This window comes from Malus domestica, chromosome 02 (assembly GCF_042453785.1).
Source record: "Malus domestica chromosome 02, GDT2T_hap1".
In the NCBI taxonomy this organism is placed as follows: Eukaryota; Viridiplantae; Streptophyta; class Magnoliopsida; order Rosales; family Rosaceae; genus Malus; species Malus domestica.
Genome location: NC_091662.1, coordinates 757231 through 779864, shown reverse-complemented (window position 1 = coordinate 779864; position 22634 = coordinate 757231). Strand labels below are relative to the sequence as shown.

Sequence of the window (22634 nt, the reverse complement as noted above, 5' to 3'; positions counted from 1 at the left end):
ACGGTAGGGGGGAAATTGGCAAAAAAAAATTAGTTTAAGTCCTTAATTTTCTAATCAAAAAGTTCAGGGGGCAAATCGAAAGTTGGGTGATAGTTCAGGGGGCAAATCGGCAGTTTACTCTAAAATATATATATATCGAAATCAAATTTGGACCGACTGCCTTTAAATCAAAATTCCTTATTCTTTTTCTATGGCATACAAAATTAATTACTTATGCTTTCCCAAAATAATAACAATAATAAAAATATTGAAGTACGACATTATGAGGAAATTTTATTTTAAAGCAGCGGAAAAACAAGACATTCACTACGTAGATAAATGTTGTTAACTACTTGAGGTACAAGTATCGTGTAACATTTATAGTTACTTAAGGATCTTACCTAAAGGTCTTGCAACATATTAGCTTCCATGCAAAATATTTCTTAAAACTAAAAATTTTAATTCTTTCACAAAAACTGTAACCTAGGTTTTAAAATCGATTTTGAGAATTTGTACAAGATTAATTATAAGTGAAAATTCAAGTCATTCTAGTCGCACCACATGTTTCCTAAAATTAACTTAGGAAATTCCAAAGATTTTTGCCCCAAAAAATATAAAAAATACTTGGGGCCCTCTATTAATTTATATTATCTTTCTATTTTACAACTTTAAAAAACAATAAAAAATAGTTTCATGACCTAATAAATGGTAGGATCACATCCAAATGTCTTGCAACATTTTCTTTCGTTCTCAAGCAAAATATTTCTGAAAACTAAAAATTTCTTTTTTTTTTTTACAAAAAAAATGTGAGTTATAATCCACATTTTGTAATCGACTTTGGGAAATTTTTACAAGATTAATTATAAGTGAAAATTTGAGTCATTCTCGTCACATCACATGTTTCTTAAAATTAATTTAGGACATTCCGAAGATTTTCGACACATAAATTTTTTTTTGGGGCCCACTATTTTGTGTTTCTGTTTCAAAATTAAAAGTAGTTTATGGACCTAATAAATAGTAGGATCACATCCAAAGGTCTTGCAAACATTTTCCTTAACTCTCAAGCAAAATATTTCCTAAACAAAATTCATTTTTTTTTTCACAAAAACTGTGAGTTATATAACCCACGTTTTCAAATTGATTTTGGAAATTTTTACAAGATTCAGTATAAGCCAAAACTTGAGTTTTCTTGTTGTACCACATGTTTCCTAAAATAAATTTAGGACATTTTGAAGGTTTTTTTCAACACAAAAAAAAAAAATGAAAGCCCATTATTAATTTATTATTTTTTCTATTTTTCAAAACAAATAAATAAAAAGAGTTCTTTACCATTAACTGATATAACCCACGTTTGTAGTTTTCTATCTATTTTTTTAGTAAAAATTGGAAATCCTTGCAACTTTACAATGATCTGTTTAAATAATGAGATTCATGTGCGTACTTATACTTAGCATAAGTTACAAACTTGACCAAGCTACCACGGTGACATGTTCTAAAGAACAAAAATTCGAAGCCCCCTTCATTAAGTACTTGAATTTGACTAATGGTTATATTTGGTGTTATGAGTAGCAAAATTACTGTTCGCTTATAAAATATAATACATCTTATCTTTCGTATTAGCTGGTTAATTACGTGTGGCTCACGTGATGAGATAGTTATGAAAGTAAAGTGTTATATGAAGATTACTTGTGTTAAACTCAAAGCCTTTAAGCCTTGAGCATTATTATGTCATTAGCTTTCAATTAATAAAAATATCGAAATGAATGATTTGAGAAACGTCTACAACAACAACAAAGTTTTATCTCATTAAGTGAGGACGGGTCAATTGTATGAATCATAGTACGTCAGTGCGAAGCTCCAAGTACTCCATGTCTTTTTTTAAAGTATATTTCCAAATCTTCCTAAGTCTTCCTCTACCCCTTTTACCCTAAGCCTATGTCTCATGCTCACACTTTCTAATCGGGGATCTATACATCTTCGGTTCACACGTCTAATACCATGTGGATTCCAGAACCGTCTAAATTTAGAAATATAGGGGTTTTAAAAAACTGTTGAAACTTCAAAGTGAAAGAATACAGATGCCTTGCTTCCCACGAAACAAAAATTACAGCGATCCAACTCAAACACTCTCCAAAAATAGTAAATACAGAGTTTGACCAAAAACTAAAAAAACTGGCTTCTCCTTTAATAGTGATTCCTGGGCTGGTATTAATGCGAGAAATGTGTGCAAAGTAAATGGTAAAAAAGGAAACCGAAAAACCTATTTGGGGGTAAATTTTTTGCAGGTAAATTTGGGTGTAAATTTAATTCATAACCTCTCACTTTTCTACCCCCCTTCTTTTATCTCTTCCACCGCATTCCCTCGAAAGTTTTGCACAAGCTTGACGGGGAGTGTTTGATTCCTCTACGAGTAAGTTCTATTCGTTTTTTTTCCAATGCTTTTTATGTTTAGAATGGATCATTTGTTTGATGATTCGATCAATCCCCATACGGAGGATCACATTTTGGAATGTAAATCGATGATTTTGGAGATAATTTTGAATCAAATAGTGTTTTTGTCCGATTAATGATAATTATATGAAAAATGTGAACATTGTAGCGCATTAGTTCGGATGTGAACAAGTACGGACATGTTATCGATACATTTTTTTTAAATCGGCGACAGGTTGAAAGACATGATCAGGTGTTTGCTTTTCGTTTCCCTGTTGATCCACTCGTCTTTGGCAGCAAAACCACCAAGTGAAGGACAGAAAGCAGCACCTCAGGCTCAGGGGCCTCCCTCGAAAAAATGGCAGACTTTAACCGGTAATAACAATTTTTCGGTTACAATTTGGACCTTAGGAATTCAACATCTCAAGAAACCAAGTTCAATATTCTTGTTAACAAAACAAGATTGTAACAGATAAGAACAGAAAAAGCTATTTTTTGTTCAACATTTGCAGGTCAACAGCCTCTTGTTATAGCGCGCGGCGGGCTTTCAGGGCTGTTCCCGGAAGCCAGCACCTACGCGAATAATATGGCAAAGACCCTGAGTTTGCAGGGCTCTGCCTTCTTCTGCAATCTGCAGTTAACGAAGGATAGCGTCGGAATATGCCTGTCGAACATTCTGCTTGATAATACAACAACTATATCTATGTTCTACCCTAAGGGCCAAAAAACTTACAATGTGAACGGGAAGGATATTCGCGGCTGGTTTGCGTTGGATTTCACAGCTGATCAGGTGTTAAACAATGTGTCACGTAAGTCCTTGAAACGAAGACTTTGTGGTTTAAGGACTAATCATGCTTTGTTGTTTTTAATTTTATGTTCTTCAATTCCTTTTGCAGTGACTCAAAACATTTATTCGCGACCAAGTCAGTTCGATGGTATTTTGCCAATCGCTACTGTCGAAGATGCTTTGGGAGCTAAGCCAGATAAATTTTGGTTGAATGTGCCGGTATCTCGCTTGATCTATACTGTCATTTGGTTAGTTTGTAGAGCTAAGTTCTGCACTAGTTACGAATCATTATTTTCGGTGTTCTGTTTGCTCTGTGTCTCGTGCAGTATGATGCATTTTACAACGAACACAAGATCAGCATGGCATCATTTGTCGAAAAGGCAGCCAAATTTGCACCTATACCTTACATCTCATCTCCTGAGATCGGATTCTTGAAAGCCATCGGTGGAAAAGTGAACAAAATGAGGACAAAGCTCATCTTCCAGTTCCTTGACCCCGAAGAAACAGAACCGACAACCAAGCAAAAGTACAGTGCGCTGGTGAAGCAGCTCGGAATGATCAAGTCAGTTGCAGCCGGAATCCTTGTACCAAAAGAATACATATGGCCTGTAAACAAAAACAATTACGTGGAGAAAGCCACGACACTCGTGAATGATGCTCACAAAGAAGGCCTAGAAGTGCATGCTTCCGGTTTTGCCAATGATGTTATTCTCCCTTATAACTACAGTTTTGATCCCACAGCTGAGTACCTGCAGTTTGTCGATAACTCTCAGTTTTCTGTTGATGGTGTGCTGACCGATTTCCCTCCTACAGCATCAGAAGCAATCGGTGAGATATCATATCAGACATTCGTAATTTTACAAGCAAATGTTTGATTTATAACCTAGTTAACCTGCCAATGCTTTCATTCTGCAGCGTGCTTTACGCAGAACAAGAACGAAACCAAGCCTAAGACAGGTAATTAATTAGATTCTACTAGCTTAATATAAATGACGGGCTGTATTGTGAATCGCGTGATGTGGTTGTTAAGAAGTTCCTGAGAAAATTTTCGAACTTGCAGGATTTCCTTTGATCATAACTAGAAATGGAGCTAGTGGAATCTATCCCGGCTGCACAGACCTTGCTTACAAGCAGGCAGTAGAGGATGGGGCTGACATAATCGATTGCTCGGTTCAAATGTCAAGTGATGGTGTTGCCTTCTGCTTAGACACTCCAGACCTCAACTCGGGCACTAACGCATTGAGCCAATTCATGACCAAGAGTGAGACCATCCCCGAACTTCAAGCAGAAGCCGGAGTCTTCTCCTTCCAACTCTCGTGGAGCGATATTAAGAGCTTGAAACGTAAGCATCTATAACTCAAAATTTGTTATTGCTACGTGCTAGTAAATACTAAGCTTGTGAAATTACGAGACTTCAGAGTACGTCCTACATTACTAAATTTAATGGTCAGATATACGCTGAAGAATCCAAACGAATTTAGCGACCAGCCGCTTAAGTGTACTAATGGCTTTTCAACTTGTCTATTTATTTCAGCACAAATGCAGAGCCCCTACGGAACCAAGGAAAAAATAGTCAGAAATCCGGCTAACAAGGACGCGGGCAAACTGGTGACCCTCAATGAATTCCTGGAGTTTGCAAAGAAAAATGCAGTTACTGGAATTTTGATCAACATTGAGGTAACATTTATTTCCAGAAATTTCATTCGTTTTCTACTTTCGATGCCCAAACTCTTCCTAAATTTATCGTTTGTGCGCAAAAACTGATGACACACGAATATATTCTCAGTATGCTGCATACCTAGCATCAAAGGCAGGACTAGACGTTGTGGGAACTGTATCCTCTGCCTTGAGCAATGCCACATTCGACAAGCAATCCACTCAGCAAGTGTTGATCGAGTCGGATGACACTTCCGTGCTGGCCAAGTTTAAAGACGCGAAAAACTACAAGCGAGTGCTCAACATCAAGGAGAAGATAAGCGAAGCAACCAAGGAATCTGTGGCGGAGATCAAGAAGTACGCAGATGCAGTAACCATCACCAAGGATTCGATCGTCAAGATCACCGATTACTTCATTTCTGGCACGACCAACGTCGTCAAGGAAATGAAGGCCGCGAACATCACTGTGTACGCCCACTGGCTGAGGAACGAGTTCGTCAGTCTCATGTTCGATTATTTCTCAGACCCCATCACTGAGATTGCTTCATACGCTCAAGGGTTCAAGGTTGATGGCATTGTCACCGATTTCCCCGGAACTGCCAGCAAATATATGAGTAAGTACGGAATTTTAACCTACTGAATACGAACACCTGAAAATAACATCGAGGCCTATTGACTGGTGTCGTGCCATATGAACGGTTCTAATGAGTCGTTTGTAGGTGTTCGTATTCAGTATGCGTTAAAGGAACCTAGACAAACCGAGTTACAAAAACCGCTCACAACAATTTTCGACATGAATTTGCAGGATCCCCATGCAGTGATACGGACCCCAAGGCCAACGTCCCGTATCCAATCTTGCCAGTTGAACCAGGTGCACTGTCGGGTCTGATCGGCCCCGAGGCATTGTCTCCGGCGGAAGCCCCGAGCCCGGCTCTTCAGGTCTCGAATGTGGTTGACCCACCGCTCCCCGGAGTGGCGAAGAAGAACGACTCCAGCTCCAGCCCCGGCTCCGGCTCCAACTCGGGTTCATCTGATGCAGGCTCCAAATCTCCACCTGCTCCTGCACCTTCTGATGAAAAGTCAAGTGCTTTTGCGAATGGGGCCAGTTGCTGTGCTTCTCTAGTTGCTGTAACGGTGCTTTTGCTGGCGAATTAAGTGCTTCTGAGAATTAATCTAATATTACGCGAGCGTTATACACATAACATCATCTCATACAGTATAGTAAATATTGGAAAATTAGACAGATTTATTTCCGACTGGTTAATTGTTTTGATTCTTCATTGTATTTTGTTCACCCTACATTTTCATTCAATTTTTTTCCCACTAGTCATCAATCAACTCGAACCGATTTCGATTGAAAAATCTCTAAAATTCGAATTCGATCGATTTGTTTGATCAATCATGTCCCATAATTTAGTACTAATCACAGTTTTATCACTAATTAAGATCAACTTATTTAATTTGAAGGTACGTTCAAGTTCGATGATTGTTTTTTTTAACTCTAAATTTTTAATGTAGGAGATTAACATAACTTTTAAGGATATTCAAGTCAAAATCAAGCTCAATAACGTTATAAAAATAAAGACTTTGTTGTTGTAATGTTTTTTTTTTTAAAAAAAGAAACGGGAAGAAATATTTTTATTATTATTCAAAGAAAATATGGAAATTCAGCAAAAAAAAAGAAAAAGGAAGAAATTTAAGAAAGGGGGAGGACGAGGCTCAGATTCGCCTTTGTTCAGACAAAAGAGGGAAGGAAACGCAGCGTTCCATGGCTGCGAATACGGCAGCTGCCGGCGGATGAAAGGACAATTACAGTCATTTCCTCCGCCAAACAGAGCAACCGGGTCGCCCCGCCAAGGAAACCGGTTCCGCATTCCCGCCGCCTGGTTTTACAGACACTAAAAGTATCATCACCGCCTCGTTCTGAGAGAGAGAGAGAGAGAGAGAGAGACAGAGAGACAGAAACAGAAGCAGAAAATTTGATGATGATGATGTTGATAATGAATACGAAGAAGAAGAGGAAGGAGGAGCGGAGAGGGTTGTTTGGGTGCTAGTAACATAAGGTCGGGTGTGGTGAAATCATCGGCTCCGCCGCCATTCAGAGAGGGCGGCAACCACCCTCAGGGACACCCGGAACGGCCTCTCTGAGAGCAGAGCCTCATTCTTAAACTAATGAGCCTTTAAACCCTAGACGCTACGGCCTAAGCCCCTCTTTTATACTGAACCGAGTGAGGGTATTTTGGTCAATCTCGTATCGCGGAACACTATAGGACCCGACGGTTATATCTTGGAAAGATGGGGGTATTATGGGAATGTGAATGACCACACTCCTTGTTTTTTTTGGGAAACTAGAAGTATATTACCAGGGCAAAGATGCTATAGAGATACAAGTAAAGCTTACACCGAGGCCAACAATCAACAAAGCACTGAATTGAGATCAATTTTGGATTTTTGTGTCGAGAATACGTGGATTGAGAGATTTTAATCACTCAATTTTCATTCAACGATTTCTATTGGCCAATCACACTAGCTCATCTCACATAATTCGAAAAATTTGAACGGCTAAGATCTCTTTCTTTCTCTTGAACAGCCCTAATTTTGAGATTCTTGAACTCCAGACACAAAGATTTAGGGAGAATCTCTTTTTGTTTCCTTTGTCTTTGGCCTTATCAATTTGCATTGAATCTCCCTAAACTTTAATTCATGTAAATATCCTCAATTTCTGGAGAAATAGGTGTCCGGTATTCAACTGGGGCACTCCACCTATCACAATATAAGGAGAATTTTAACGAAAAGTTTCTGGTACCGTTCATTTTAACGAAAAACCACATTTTTACACTAAAAAATCAATCCTTATACTATTCACTTTACCTTTTATTTTGTCCTTATCGTTAAAACTCACAGTTTTCCAACATTTTCATTAGTTTTCCTTAATATAAATGGAGAGACACAAAAAAATATATAATTCCCTTCACTTGTATAATGATATGAAGTACCGCTTAAATACCCGACACTTCAGAAAAATCTCTCCAATTTTCCGTTAATTTCGTATGCTTATGCAATTTGGCTGGACTGAAAACAATAGCAGCCATAAAAAAATTGATAAGCAAATCAAACGTTCACAGCATGAATAACAAACATGTAAAATAGTTGCATACTTGCATTTTTCAATGACAAAGAAATAGGTATAAATTCAAAAATCCGAACGATCGAGCATGTCTACGAGAGTCATCCTCCTCGGGAACCTCGGAGGCAGCCTCAAATACGTCGCATCTTCAATGTCAATTGGCAGATGTGTTGCCACAATCACAATTCCACCTTTCTTCCTATGCTCCGCGATGATATACTCGAGCAGCTTTGTCCCTTCAGTGTCCAATGCAACCGAAGGCTCATCAAGCAACCAAATTGGCCTATCGATTGCCAGAAGCCTTGCGAGCTGCAGCCTTTTCCGCTGCCCCATTGACAGCATTCTCGCTTTGTCCTTTGCCAGTCTCCCGAGCCCCATCAGCTCCAAAGCCGGCAGTGAATTCCCTTCCTTGCCTTCGAGAACCTCAAACCACTGAACATTGTCGAGAACTGTGAACTTCTCTTTCACTGCATCTTTAAGGGAGAGCCAGTTAAGTTGAAGCTTGTACTGGTGGAAAACTCCCGAATCTGTGATGTCGTGTCCATTCCACAGGACCTGACCAGCAGAAGGACGAGAAAATCCTGCCAACATGCGTAGGAAAGTAGACTTGCCCGAGCCATTAGTGCCCATCAGCACAAGTGCTCCACCATCGTGAACTGAGGCATTTACGTGTCTCAAGATCTGTTGGGCATTCCTCATGCAAGAGACATTGTTGAGAAGGAGACGGGGAAGCGGAGGCTTTCTGATAGACATCAATGGGGTCTATCAAACAGGAAAACTACAATTAATTTGGGACTACGAAGAGGCCTTCTGAAGTGTGTATTATCTGCGGTCGATGTTCAAAATCCTGTCATCCAAACCAAGTCCCAACTAGTAGACGATGCAGGATGTAACAGGTAACCGTCATAAAAAAATTCCTGTTACAAAAAGTTTGAAAAAAAATCGAAAATGAGACTCCAATCAACTTGTAAAACAAAAGGAAACATGATTACTTTCTGAGATCAAGGTGTTTTCTTTTGAATTGGACTTTAACGAAAAAAAAAAAAAAAAGGATCAAGTAACCTATAGCATAAGTTTCATGGATGATTTGATTTCGTCTGTCACAGTGCGAAAATCGACAACAAGTAAGCTAATTTTTCTTCCTATTCATATCCAATGATAAGAAAATAACCATCTATTCATAACAAATTAGTATTCATCCCCAGAGTTTCGATAGCATCTGAATAGTACGCGGAACCATCAAGAACAAAGTGCATTTCGCATACGATTAGCAACTCTAGCATGAAAAAACACAAGCATTATTCAGAGTATTATGCATTATCACAAACATATCAAAAACTATGGAGTACTTGGAGCTAACGGAAGACTTGGTCCAAAATCGAGCGCATATTCTAGTATTTATATAGCTGACCTTACTTAGTGAGATAAGATTGTTCATCACAAACGCATCAGAAGTTTTCATTGAATCATAAACAATTCAAAGCAAAATTACATAAAAGTCACAGAATTTCATAAATTCAAATCAATAAATAGTTAAGTGAACAAATAAATTTCATAAATTCAAAAATTTTTGTGAAGTTAAACAGATAAGAAATGGGTTCAAAGATCAAGGGGAATAAGCAGAAAAGCAAATCAAAGAAAGACCATGAAAAATTGGAGAAATAAAGAGGCGGCAGATTTACTAGCACCAGAAAAGAACGGATGTCTAACCGGCGTTAGCTGAGTCGGTGCCGGCTTTGCTGGCTTTGCTGGCGGAGGTCGCGGGGCCGTGGTTGTTGCTCGCGGTTCGAAGGTCGCGTACCGTGAGTTGCTCACGATGCAAAGAGAGGTCTATTATCGGCGCCCGTGCTTTCCTCGGGTTAGATTTGTTGAAAACTCTTTTATGCCCTTTTAAAATTGGCAATTTTTTTCCTCTCTAAATTTTTTTTTGGGTCCCTTCTCTAGGAGAAAATTTTCGGTGTGACAAATACACGGGACTATAGATCATATGTTATTATACATTGAAGAGACGCTAAAAAAATTCTTCTTTCTAATTATATAATGACATTCGGCATACCACCCAAGTTTCAGTTTGAAATTTTTTGCTCCCTACCGTCAATTTGATAATCTTTTTTGGTGCACGTAAGGTATCAATTTGCTCCCTACCTTCAAGTAAACCTGACATTTTGGATCCGACCTGTTAATATTAATATTTGAGTGGATGCTTAACGGGTCGGGTGGTTAATGGGTAAATCCGTTAAAAACTCGTTAAATAACGTGTCATTTTGGATCAACCCGTTAGACTCGTTAGTACCCGTTAGTTGATGATGTTTTAATAATTTCAGTAAAGTCTTAACAACAAAAAATAAATTCTATGCAAAAAATAAATAAAAATAATAATAATTGTTAACAGGTGAAACGAGTTGGATTCGAATGACCCGTTAGCTTAACATGTCAGATTAAATCTAATCTAAATCCGATAAATCTGACCCATTTACAGATCTACCTTCAAGTTGATAATCTTTTCTTTTGAGCCTTCGGCCACACTTGAATAAGTGAAAAATAACGCTCAATTTGGAGGGAAAATTGACAAATCTGACGGTGAATGCAAAATTAAAAAGGAAAACTAATAAAAATGGTTTGAAAACTTTGAGTTTTAATGATAAGGACAAAATAAAATGTAAAGTGAATAGTATCAGATTTGACTTTTTAATATAAAAATATGATTTTTTGTTAAAATGAACACTCCCATGAAGTTTTCGTTAAAACTCCAAAATTAAAAGACTTGGGCTCATAACCAAATTAAAATCAAAAGCATCAACTTTCACAAGCAAAAGCTGCTCTTTACTCTTTTTTTTTAAATTTTTTATATTATTTTCTATCGCAGAGTGCTGATGCTGAAGCACCATTCCATAGTCCTTTGTTTTATTATATATTATTTCATTTCTGTCAAAATCTCAGTTGGTGCCTCTCTCTGGCGCTACTCCTGATTTACACGTGTTGGGGGATGTACACGTGTTCGTAATCTTGAGGAGAAGGACGGAAAAGCTGGCCTTTTTTCATTTGCTTCCAGAAACATCTCGACTTCTCTCTCAGAGCCCAGCTCGAGTCCTCTGATAAAAAGGAGAAATGCTGATGGAAAATTTTCTCCGGTACTTGATTTTCTTGGTTTGTTTCTACTGATCTTTTGTTTCTTGGGCTGATTGCACTTCTTTTTCGTTATTTTTGGTGCAGATATGAAGATGATTTGTGAAGATGCTGTGATTTCATGGTAAGTTTCTTTTAACGGATTTGAGAATTTGGGATCGTTTGGGTGTTTTGAAGGTTTTTTATTTTTATTTTTTATTGAGAAAAAATGGTTAACAGTTGATTGTATTTTAATTTTTATTCAATTCAGGTACTCATGTTCAGTTTTTGGATTTGCTTGGAAGGAATTTCTAGGGTTTCTTGGTGAGTTCTTCAGAGATGTGAAACGGGTGGATTTGCTTTATCTGCCCTTCTCTGGCGCTCCATTACTCGAGCGCATTGTCAACCACCTAATCAAGGAACCAGCTGCAGGCATGGTCTACAAGGAAGCATATGCAACTATAAATCAGCTCTGGTTGTAATCGTCCCAGGGAATGGTATAATTTTCCATCTTATATTATACGTGAATGGAACCAGCTGAAGGTCGAAGTAAGCATGTTTGATGGCTCCGTTTGACAAATATGCCTACTAACTGTTTGATAAAATGACTGTTATTAAGGTCCTTAAAATGATTGTGAAGCATGTAGTTTTCAGTGATCGACAATACCTTTTAATAGCATACAATTGTTTTGGTTTTACAATTGCACCCTTAAGTTTGTAGATTACAATTGTTTTCATTTTACAGTAGGCTTTTATCTTTTATACTCTTGACCAGAAATATCAGATTGTATATATATATATATATATATATCTATTCAATTCATCAAGTTCATATTTTAATTTCACATTTGTTGGTTTCATTTCAGTAGCTCTATGGGTGATACGATTACAAAGGCACTATGGGAATCTCATGCACACTATTTCAGTTCGACTTTCTCACTCTCTCACACACCTTTTTCTTGAATGTTGATCAGGTTTTAAGTATTGTTACCTAATTATTCCATTTTTGGTCATTTTCTCAATCAAATTTTTTTACTGGAAAATTCAGTTTATATTGATCAATAAACAAAAACCAGTTAATGTCAGTGAGGTGTCTTTTTGTTTGTACATTATCTCACTTAGTTTGGGACTTGATGCCAAGTTTCCATTTATGAGTTTAAAATTTTTCAGTGCCCCAATAGATGGTTGTTTCTGTTTCGTATCTTTTTTTTTTAAATTGGATAAAAGGTTTATCAGATGACATTTTAGTGGAAAAAATTATTGGTTATGGGTGTCCCACAAGTCCTCTTTATATGTGAAAAGCTTACCCTCTATCTTCAATAATTTTAATGTTGAGACACCTTTTTTACAGTGATTTAATGGATGCATACTTTCTGTTGTGTGCAATAAATTGCATTTGAACCACTCCACCAATCACAATGGTTTGAGTCTGACATATTTGATCTAATGCCAAGAATTAAACCAAATGTTGAAATTCTTGCTAATGTATGTGTGGTTAATGTACAATTTTGTGGTGCAGTTCAGTACCACCAAGTTGCTTCACCTTTTTGGGTATTTGTAGGTAAATGGTGTTGGAATCAATACCGAATGGGGATTGTTGATGGCGAGCATCTCAGAGGGACACTGGTGAAAAAAACTTCTATTCAGTTTTTTTTTTCTTTTCATTTTTCTACTTCCACAAGTGTGGTTGTTTAATACATAGAAAACTATTATTTGTAGTATTATTTATTAATTCTAAGACACTTATCTTCAAGTATCAATTGTTCTTCTTTGACTATAGTACAACAAGGATTGGTTAATTGATAAAACTGGGGCTTATCTTTCTTCTCTTTTTGTTTTTTCACTTGAATATTATGCATGCACTTATGCAGTTAGCAATTTTAATGGATTTTGATAAGCTGCATATACGGTTGTTCATAAGTTACATGTACAGTAGTTTTGTTTTGCACCATATAGATAACTTAATTGAAATATAGTCTTCCCATGTGCTCACCCGATTTGTGTACATGCAAAGGCTATACATTTTGCTATAGTTGGAAATTTGACAACATGGAATGTTTTGTGCGTAGTTTAGAATTTAGTTTGAGAGGTGGTGGTGGAACATGGAATGTTTCTTCATTGTATAGTGTTTTATGTATTCTTTGTGTTGATACAATTAAATTTCTCTCTAAATCAGTTTTGATAAATGCTTGCCATACGCTCGAAATGCTTGGAAAAAAAAAGTGAGAGTACTACAGAAGGAGGCTGCTGCAAAGAGGTAACAATAGCTGCCTAGAGCTACTGTATCTTTGCGGGTTGTGGCCATCTAATTTGAACTAATACAACCCACTTTGTATTACATATCAAGAGCTGCAAAAGGGTAACAATAGCTACCAAGAGCTACTATATTTTTATTAATTAAGGATCGCAGCTTACTTTGGCATTTGTAACCCTCAATTTATGACTCAAACATTGGTTATTGAAAGAATGAAGTTTCATAAGTTTTCATACAATTTTCAATCCCGCAGCAACGCACGGGTATAAATTTCTAGTTGGATACTAAGTTCAAAGCACATTGAAAAAACTTCCCTTTCTCTTGGGTGTGGGTGGGACTCAAAATTTTGCCCTTTGGTTTTACACGAAGGATTGAAAAGAAGTGGAGCAACAGTGAGTGATGCAATCCAATTTACATGATCTCCTTTCCTCTCTGATGGAGTACAGATCTATGCACAACTTCTCCAGCTGATGTAACGAAGTAGGTTTCCTGCAACCCGAAACAAAGGAAGAATGAATATGTCAAACTCGACGGACAAATTGCCAAGGATTAACAGCATAAGAGATGAATGCTCACAATCTCTAATGAGCTCACTCTATGAAGAAAAAACCCGTCTTCCAATTTTCTGCACAACCGGGCAAAAGGAGTCAATAAAGGGTTGTGTGTATGGGGGTACATTGTGCATCAGCCAAGAGACTCACCTTCTAGATGCTGATGTTTCATGTACGGAAGCAAGATGAGCACCTGCTGCCATCTTGCCCGGGTTCCTGATGTAGCTCAGACTACTTGATCGGGGGCTGTTAGCGCAACCCTGCCCGCTTAAGTATGCGTTCTGGAGAATATAAGACATGAACGGGTGAGGACTTAGGAGACGGATTTTGCATTTACTTGGAACTGGTGCGGAAACAAGGTATCAGTGAATACATAGAACTCTTAGTTCCTACCACTTCAAATTTCGTCATAGTACTTCGTAGAGACTCGAAAACTTGCGTTTCTTCCATTCTCTCCTCACCATCTTCACAAATAGCCAGTGGATGGAATCCAACGACTACGCGCCTATATGGAAATACACTGAGTTAGCAATTGGAAGATTAAAATTCTAGAGCTACATTGCCAGTGTAGCAGTAACTTCTAAACATAAACGATACAACTCATGAACATTCACAATTTCTTCAAGCTTCGTTGTGTTTCTACAACATCGCTAGCACGTAAGAAACAGAAACTAAAGATCAGAAGATGTTAATCACAAATAGCAGGGCCATACAACTAATTAAGTTTACCAGTTACTACTGGTTGACTCTAGTGTCCTTCTCAGCCAACGTAACTGATCGTTTCCAACTTCGCTTAATGATCCCGTGGTCAAATTCTTCAACAACAACAACAACAACAACAACAAAGCCTTTTCCCACTAAGTGGGGTCGGCTATATGAATCCTAGAACGCCATTGCGCTCGGTTTTGTGTCATGCCCTCCGTTAGATCCAAGTACTCTAAGTCTTTTCTTAGAGTCTCTTCCAAAGTTTTCCTAGGTCTTCCTCTACCCCTTCGGCCCTGAACCTCTGTCCCGTAGTCACATCTTCGAACCGGAGCGTCAGTCGGCCTTCTTTGCACATGTCCAGATCACCAGAGCCGATTTTCTCTCATCTTTCCTACAATTTCGGCTACTCCTACTTTACCTCGGATATCCTCATTCCCAATCTTATCCTTTCTCGTGTGCCCACACATCCCACGAAGCATCCTCATCTCCGCTACACCCATTTTGTGTACGTGTTGATGCTTCACCACCCAACATTCTCTGCCATACAACATCGCTGGCCTTATTGCCGTCCTATAAAATTTTCCCTTGAGCTTCAGTGGCCTACGACGGTCACACAACACGCCGGATGCACTCTTTCCATCCAGCTCGTATTCTATGGTTGAGATCTCCATCTAATTCTCCGTTCTCTTGCAAGATAGATCCTAGGTAACGAAAACGGTCGCTTTTTGTGATCTTCGCTAGATTGCTCCGGTCATTAGTGTGGATAAGTATATAAATGGATAGAGATAGGAAAGCAAACACAAGATGTACGTGGTTCACCCAGATTGGCTACGTCCACGGAATAGAAGAGTTCTCATTAATTGTGAAGGGTTTACACAAGTACATAGGTTCAAGCTCTCCTTTAGTGAGTACGAGTGAATGATTTAGTACAAATGACATTAGGAAATATTGTGGGAGAATGATCTCGTAATCACGAAACTTCTAAGTATCGGAGTGTGGTGTCGTCTTGACTTGCCTTATCTGTCTCATAGGTAGATGTGGCATCTTCTCTGGAAGTACTCTTCCTCCATCCAGGGGTGGTATCTTTAACTGGTGGAGATGCACAAGGTAATGTATCAATTTCACTTGAAGCTTACTTGTAGTTTCAGGCTTGGTCAAGCGCGATACAAACCATGTAGTAGGAGTCCCCCAAGTCGCCGAGCTAGGGGGTATGCTGAAAGAGGTGACAGACAAGGTAAGCAATCAGAGCTCCGACTGATTGTTCACCTTCTCCCCATCTTGCAGCAGCATGAAGGATAAAGAGAAGAAAAATGAGAAGAGATGATATGAGATACTTTTGCTTTTGAAGAAGTAACTTTCCACAGGCTTATTCTTGAACTGAGCTGGAGGGTTTTCTGGTTTCCTCCAGAGTATAAGGCCGACTGAAGAATTTGAGGGTCAAAACAAGTCCATCAAATCTAGAGTACGTTCCACCCTGCTGATATGGGATACTTTTGCTTTTGACAGAGTAATGGATGTATCGGCACGTGTGCTGTTACGCTTGTCTCCACATGCTTCCTTGTATCCTTCGCACTTGCCCTATCTGTTCCTCAAGCAGATGCGAAATCTTCCCTGGAAACATAAGATGATGAAGATGAGTACTCGAGAGCAATGCCAGGTAAGTAATCAGGTAAGGGGTTCCAGGCAGTCAGTTCCTGGCTGGAAGCTTGATTCCAAGTGCTGACTGATTGCTCTCTTTCTCCTTGTCTTGCAGGTAAAAACAAGGCCAAAAGAAAAAACAGGGAAAAAGCATGATATGGGATACTCTTGCTTTTAACCCTGATGATATGAGATATTCTTGCTCTAGTATAGCTTGTTTGCAGAGGTATTATCGGGGGGAAAGAAAGCTGAATATTTCGAAAGGCTTTGTTGGGAGTGCCCTCTCAGATATGATGAAGGGTTGAGCATTTTTGCAGGTCTGCCTGTCCGTTGGGGATGGAGGTCGACATATATAGGAGTCTCCCTAACAACAAGTAGTAATGCTATTCCTTTACCCTGCTTGGTCATAGCACGGTAGTGGGAGCTGCCAGTTTCACATGTTTTAACTCTGTCAGAGCACTTTGAAAAAGTGGTCTGTGGTATCTGGCTCTCGAGATTCGGAGAACGATGCCTCTTCGATTTTTGAGAAAGCAATCATGCTGGGGGTCTGACTCTCGAGATTCGGAGAGCAGTGTCTCTTCGATTTTTGAGGAAGTAATCATGTTGGGAGTCTGGCTCTCGAGATTCGGAAGGCGGTGCCTCTTCGATTTTGGAGCAAGCAATCTTGTTGGGAGTGTTGTCTCGAATGTGAGTAAAGGTTGGACATGTTTGCTAGTCTACCTTGCCACGAAGCACAAAGGTTGACACACAGGGACTTTCCAATTATCCAGCAATGGTACTGTTCCTTTACCCTCTCTTCGATTTTGAGAAAGTAGTCATGTTGGGAGTCTGGCTCTTTAGATTCGGAGGACGGTGCCTCTTCGATTTTGGAGCAAGCAATCTTATTGGGAGTGTTTTCTCGAATGTGAGTAAAGGTTGGGCATGTTTGCTAGTCTACCTTGCCACGAAGCACAGAGGTTGACATACATGGACTTTCCAATTATCCAGCAGTGGTACTGTTCCTTTACCCTTGTGGGTAATAATATGGTAGCTAGACCTTCAAAATTTATGGGTCTAAACTTTGTTAGTGCTGTTTCTTTGCTATTCTTTTACCCTTCTTGGTCAGAGCGATGTAGTGGGAGCTGCAAGCTTCACGTGCTCAACTTTGGCAGAGAACTTTGGCAAAGTTATCTGTGGTACCCATGAGCTATTGTTGCGTGTGGGAAGTGGGTGATTGAACAGTAAGATTCATGTGTTTTCTACTTCCCCAGAAGTCTTTGACAGAATGCCCATAATTTCCGCAAAGCTGAGTGTGCGTGTGACAGGTGCTGACAAGGCTGGAAAAGTAGGTGCCTCTTCGATTTCTGAGATCGGCCCTCGTGGTCTCTAGGGAGCCCAGCTTTTGAGAAAGCGAGCGCCTCTTCGATTTCTGAGATCGGCCTTCGTGGTCTTTGAGCAGCCCAACTTTTGAGAAAGCAAACGGCTCTTCGATTTCTGAGATCAACCCTCGTGATCTCTAAGCAGCCCAACTTTTGAGAAAGCAAACGCCTCTTCGATTTCTGAGCAGGCGCCTCTTTAATTTCTGAAGCTCCGTCGAGTGCAGATTTTTATAGAGGCTGGCATTAAGTTCCAAAGCACACTTGAATCTCCACCAGTAGAAGCTTCATTCTTGCACTTCTAAGATCTTGATTTGTCCGACCTCTTCTCTCTTCAACACCTTTGAAAATGTCTGGCCCCTCCGACCGTCGTTTTGACTTGAACCTTGTTGAAGAGGCAGCCCCGCCTTCTCCAGACAACATATGGCGCCCATCCTTCGTCTCCCCAACTGGTCCTCTTACCGTTGGGGATTCCGTGATGAAGAATGATATGACCGCTGCGGTGGTGGCCAGGAACCTTCTCACTCCCAAAGATAACAGACTACTTTCCAAACGGTCTGATGAGTTAGCTGTTAAGGATTCGCTGGCTCTCAGTGTTCAGTGTGCAGGTTCTGTGTCTAATATGGCCCAACGCCTATTTGCTCGAACCCGCCAAGTTGAATCATTGGCGGCTGAAGTGATGAGTCTCAAACAGGAGATTAGAGGGCTCAAGCATGAGAATAAACAGTTGCACCGGCTCGCACATGACTATGCTACAAACATGAAGAGGAAGCTTGACCAGATGAAGGAAACTGATGGTCAGGTTTTACTTGATCATCAGAGATTTGTGGGTTTGTTCCAAAGGCATTTATTGCCTTCGTCTTCTGGGGCTGTACCGCGTAATGAAGCTCCAAATGATCACCCTCTGATGCCTCCTCCTTCTAGGGTTCTGTCCAGTACTGAGGCTCCAAATGATCCCCCTCCGGTGCCTTCTCTTTCTGGGGCTCTACCGACTGCTGAGACTTCTCCTAAGCAACCTTTGTGAAGGCTCCCTCTTGTGTGTTTATTTTGACTCATGTATATGTACATATTTGTAGCTTATCGGGGATATCAATAAATAAGCTTTCCTTCATTTCAACGTATTGTGTTAAATACACCAAAGCCTTCTTCGCTAAGTTCTTTGAATTTTCTTTTGTTGAAGCTTGTATGTTGAAGCTTTCTGAGTGGAGCATGTAGGTTGGGGTAGTGTTCCCTTAATTTCCCGAGTGAGGAAAACTTCTTGGTTGGAGACTTGGAAAATCCAAGTCACTGAGTGGGATCGGCTATATGAATCTTAGAACGCCATTGTGCTCGATCCTGTGTCATGTCCTTCGTTAGATCCAAGTACTCTAAGTCTTTTCTTAGAGTCTCTTCCAAAGTTTTCCTAGGTCTTCCTCTACCCCTTCGGCCCTGAACCTCTGTCCCATAGTCGCATCTTCTAATCGGAGCGTCAGTAGGCCTTCTTTGCACATGTCCAAACCATCGTAACCGATTTTCTCTCATCTTTCCTTCAATTTCGGCTACTCCTACTTTACCCCGGATATCCTCATTCCTAATCTTATCCTTTCTCGTGTGCCCACACATCCAACGAAGCATCCTCATCTCCGCTACACCCATTTTGTATACGTGTTGATGTTTCACCGCCCAACATTCTGTGCCATACAGCATCGCCGGCCTTATTGCCGTCCTATAAAATTTTCCCTTGAGCTTCAGTGGCATACGGCGGTCACACAACACGCCGGATGCACTCTTCCACTTCATCCATCCAGCTTGTATTCTATGGTTGAGATCTCCATCTAATTCTCCGTTCTTTTGCAAGATAGATCCTAGGTAACGAAAACGGTCGCTCTTTGGTATTTCTTGATCTCCGATCCTCACCCCTAACTCGTTTTGGCCTCCATTTGCACTGAACTTGCACTCCATATATTCTGTCTTTGATCGGCTTAGGCGAAGACCTTTAGATTCCAACACTTCTCTCCAAAGGTTAAGCTTTGCATTTACCCCTTCCTGAGTTTCATCTATCAACACTATATCGTCTGCGAAAAGCATACACCAAGGAATATCATCTTGAATATGTCCTGTTAACTCATCCATTACCAACGCAAAAAGGTAAGGACTTAAGGATGAGCCTTGATGTAATCCTACAGTTATGGGAAAGCTTTCGGTTTGTCCTTCATGAGTTCTTACGGCAGTCTTTGCTCCTTCATACATATCCTTTATAGCTTGGATATATGCTACTCGTACTCCTTTCTTCTCTAAAATCCTCCAAAGAATGTCTCTTGGGACCCTATCATACGCTTTTTCCAAATCTATAAAGACCATGTGTAAATCCTTTTTCCCATCTCTATATCTTTCCATCAATCTTCGTAAGAGATAGATTGCCTCCATGGTTGAGCGCCCTGGCATGAACCCGAATTGGTTGTCCGAAACCCGTGGTCAAATTCTTCACGTTAAAAAAATTCAACATCAAAGGACCTAGTGAGTTATTAGGCAGGCAAACAATCGAAAGCTAAAAGTGAAACATGATCGCATAGATCAAATCGAAAAACAAATTAGAACATACCTGAAATAATCCAGTATCCACCACAATGACATCCAAGGTTTTCTCGTAAGGTAACTTAATCTTCTTCTGGAAGTAACCTCCTCCTTTTCCTTCCGAAACTCTGGTTGTGTACCTGCAAGTGCAATTTAACCAGAAAACTGAAAACAATGGTGCAAACAGCACAGCTGAATTTGAGATGTAGTAATAGCAGCATTACGTAAAAGTATTGCCTAGAGGACAGCATACCAGGGAACTTTCAGTGTCGAGAAATGGAGGGTGCCCTGTAAAGCGAATATATCCAGCATTGTTAGCAACAGTTAAAGCCGAAGAAAGGAACAAATTCTTACCCATTTTATCAATCGCTACACGATGTCAATCTATCAACTTTATCCATTCGTGTAACAGTTTCCTACGAGATCTGTCATTCACGTTAACAGTTTCACACTTCAATAATTCCGAAAAAAGGCTTTGCAGAACAGAAGTCATGTGAAGAGAAAAACAACCTTACATTCTGCATGAGCGGATCATCTTCCCCAAGATCGCTAACGTCCACCACAAACTCTGCCTTGTACTTCTTTGCCACCTTCTCCATCTTCACCAACAGGAAGAACCACAATTAAACACAAAACCAAAACCAAAACCAAAGGTTAATACTAAGAATCAAACCCGACAACTCATTTCTACCGAAAGCCTTAAATTCTTTTCACCATCAGTCCCCTATTCTTTGCGCTTAAAGAAACACAAAACAAAAGGTTAATACTAATAACCAAACCCGACAACTCATTTCTACCGAAAGCCTTAAATCTTGGACCCCATCGGCACATAGCAAACGAAAAATTAGAACCGGTAAGCCACTGCCTACACATGAACAAGTAGATGTGCTTCTAGCATTTGACAGATGGATAGTGGCATTAGACCAAAGAGAAAGGTGAAAACAAGATTCCTCAGCAAACAATAACATAGTATTTACTGTAAAACGAAAAACAACATAGTATCTACTCCCACAGAAACAGATTAAACATTCTTCTACTTTTGGTTGCTGAACAAACACAGTTTTGAATCACATACATCAATACTTAGCCAAACTATTCAATAACAACAATAAAGTGTTATCCTACTATGTGGGGTTAATTGTATGAATCATAAAACACCACTGAGTTCGGTTTTACACCAAGCTATTGAGCTAGGAAGTTTCATTTCCTTCCAAATATCCTCATATTTTCTAACAATTAGAAAAAGATCCTTGCATTATAAAAATAGAGAGCAGATCTTCTGCACCCATTTTTGCCTGTAACTCCTCTGCGCCTTTGTTAATTGGCTGAGGATTTGGTTGATTTTTTATTATTTTAATTATTGTCAAATTAACATTAATTATGTTTAGTTCAATTAACAAAGACACAGAGAGGTCACATGCAAAAATTGGTGCAGAAGATCTCAACTCATAAAAATATACTCCAAAAATTGTGACCAATGAAATCGAATTATAATATACGAACTTTTTACAAAATCTTCAATAAAAAATGACAATTTTCCAGTGAAGGGACATCAATAAAACACATTTTAGTGCTCCTTTATCGAAAAAGTTTTGATTTTTATATGCGACTCGTAACAAGTTCGATTTATGCGTATTTCCCAACAACGAGCGTTGAAATTCCTATAAGCAAAGTAAGAAAGTGACCTGCTTGAGAAGATGGGTCTGTCGGGTGGGAGGCCGGAATCCTCCTCCGACACTGATGAAGTAAAGATCCAGCGGCCTTCTCTCACTTCTGCCATGGCGGACAGAGCTCCAAGGCTGACCCAGCTGAAAAGCAAGGTAGAGACAAAAGCACAGACTCACCTGCGTCACCAGTGTAAGAACCCAAGTGGGTTTTTTCTCCATTGTTTAGAGAGAGAGAGAGAGAGAGAGAGAGAGAGAGAGAGAGAGAGAGGCACAAAATCTCACTGCATCTATCACTGATATCTCTCAGCTTGTCTATCTGGTGACTCCACCCACCCATTTTTACCATACAAAAATAAAAAAATGTACGTAAAAATAAAAATAAGAGCATGCTATATAAATTGCAGCATAAAAAATTTTACGGTGTTTAGGAGTGTCAGATACTTCTACTCCGCGTGTACACGCAGAGTAAAATATTGTGTGATGAGGGTGCTGACTGCCGTGCAGATGCTACTGTTTGAGTTTGTCGATTGCTGGTCCAATATTGAGCACGTCTGGTATTAATCATTATCATTCATCGTCCTCAAGCTTTCGAATTTCCAATCTGAACGGGGGATCATGCTTTGGTGGACCCTGCCATCAAATCGTACAACGCCCGCATCAAATCGTATAATACATGCCTTTCGTGATGTTTTGTGACCAAATTTTTTTATTTTTAAGATACGAACTTAATTAAGTTCGTGAAAGTAATATGTTCTTAGAATAACATGTTCTTTCTTTGTACTCAAATTTAAATTTCATTCCCGTAATTTATTAGATTAGAAATTTAG

At 39.4% G+C, this 22634-nt stretch overlaps 3 protein-coding genes and 1 long non-coding RNA gene across 8 annotated transcripts; 2 read left to right on the top strand and 2 right to left on the bottom strand.

Annotated features, from left to right (window-relative positions):
• The first annotated feature begins 2234 nt into the window (after positions 1–2234).
• On the top strand, positions 2235–6164 carry LOC103406697 (glycerophosphodiester phosphodiesterase GDPDL7-like). Of its 3 annotated transcripts, none has more exons than XM_008345686.3 (10): positions 2235–2389; positions 2645–2784; positions 2922–3218; positions 3306–3415; positions 3523–4024; positions 4112–4153; positions 4257–4538; positions 4731–4873; positions 4983–5466; positions 5658–6164. In XM_008345686.3, the coding sequence occupies exons 2-10, from the start codon at positions 2655–2657 to the stop codon at positions 6005–6007; spliced, it is 2340 nt and encodes a 779-aa protein (XP_008343908.2). In that variant the 5' UTR covers positions 2235–2389; positions 2645–2654; the 3' UTR covers positions 6008–6164. The 3 variants fall into 3 exon arrangements, with proteins under 3 accessions (XP_008343908.2, XP_028964360.1, XP_008343909.2); XM_029108527.2 differs by having other exon boundaries at positions 2245–2389; positions 2707–2784; XM_008345687.3 differs by having other exon boundaries at positions 2252–2389; positions 2579–2784.
• A 1702-nt stretch (positions 6165–7866) lies between these two features.
• LOC103406698 (ABC transporter I family member 1) lies at positions 7867–9846 on the bottom strand. 2 transcript variants are annotated; one of them, XM_008345688.4, is made up of 2 exons: positions 9690–9846; positions 7867–8896 (listed from the first exon to the last, which is right to left on the bottom strand). In XM_008345688.4, exon 2 carries the CDS (start codon positions 8730–8732, stop codon positions 8046–8048), a length of 687 nt encoding a protein of 228 aa, XP_008343910.3. In that variant the 5' UTR covers positions 8733–8896; positions 9690–9846; the 3' UTR covers positions 7867–8045. The 2 variants fall into 2 exon arrangements, with proteins under 2 accessions (XP_008343910.3, XP_070661222.1); XM_070805121.1 differs by having other exon boundaries at positions 9668–9821.
• Positions 9847–10913: 1067 nt separating this feature from the next.
• On the top strand, positions 10914–12837 carry LOC139188075 (uncharacterized). 2 transcript variants are annotated; one of them, XR_011571236.1, is made up of 4 exons: positions 10914–11110; positions 11193–11229; positions 11356–11581; positions 12646–12837. It is a non-coding gene; the product is annotated as an uncharacterized lncRNA (long non-coding RNA). The 2 variants fall into 2 exon arrangements; XR_011571228.1 differs by lacking the exons at positions 10914–11110; positions 12646–12837 and having other exon boundaries at positions 11117–11229; positions 11356–11785.
• A 683-nt stretch (positions 12838–13520) lies between these two features.
• On the bottom strand, positions 13521–22083 carry LOC103406696 (uncharacterized). Its single transcript, XM_029108495.2, has 9 exons — positions 21826–22083; positions 20656–20739; positions 20394–20428; positions 20169–20280; positions 14619–14704; positions 14283–14394; positions 14040–14170; positions 13915–13963; positions 13521–13827 (listed from the first exon to the last, which is right to left on the bottom strand). The coding sequence occupies exons 1-9, from the start codon at positions 22024–22026 to the stop codon at positions 13750–13752; spliced, it is 888 nt and encodes a 295-aa protein (XP_028964328.2). The 5' UTR covers positions 22027–22083; the 3' UTR covers positions 13521–13749.
• Positions 22084–22634: the final 551 nt, after the last annotated feature.

Bases quoted from the DNA above. Each gene is read 5' to 3' on its own strand.
- LOC103406697 (XM_008345686.3), top strand. From the start codon at position 2,655: ATGATCAGGTGTTTGCTTTTCGTTTCCCTGTTGATCCACTCGTCTTTG. The intron at 4,539-4,730 runs GTAAGCATCTAT...TATTTATTTCAG, and splicing joins CGATATTAAGAGCTTGAAAC to CACAAATGCAGAGCCCCTAC. The intron at 4,874-4,982 runs GTAACATTTATT...ATATATTCTCAG, and splicing joins GAATTTTGATCAACATTGAG to TATGCTGCATACCTAGCATC.
- LOC103406698 (XM_008345688.4), bottom strand. From the start codon at position 8,732: ATGTCTATCAGAAAGCCTCCGCTTCCCCGTCTCCTTCTCAACAATGTC.
- LOC103406696 (XM_029108495.2), bottom strand. From the start codon at position 22,026: ATGGAGAAAAAACCCACTTGGGTTCTTACACTGGTGACGCAGGTGAGT. The intron at 20,429-20,655 runs GTAAGGTTGTTT...TTCGCTTTACAG, and splicing joins ATGATCCGCTCATGCAGAAT to GGCACCCTCCATTTCTCGAC. The intron at 14,171-14,282 runs GTAGGAACTAAG...TATATTCTCCAG, and splicing joins CTATGACGAAATTTGAAGTG to AACGCATACTTAAGCGGGCA.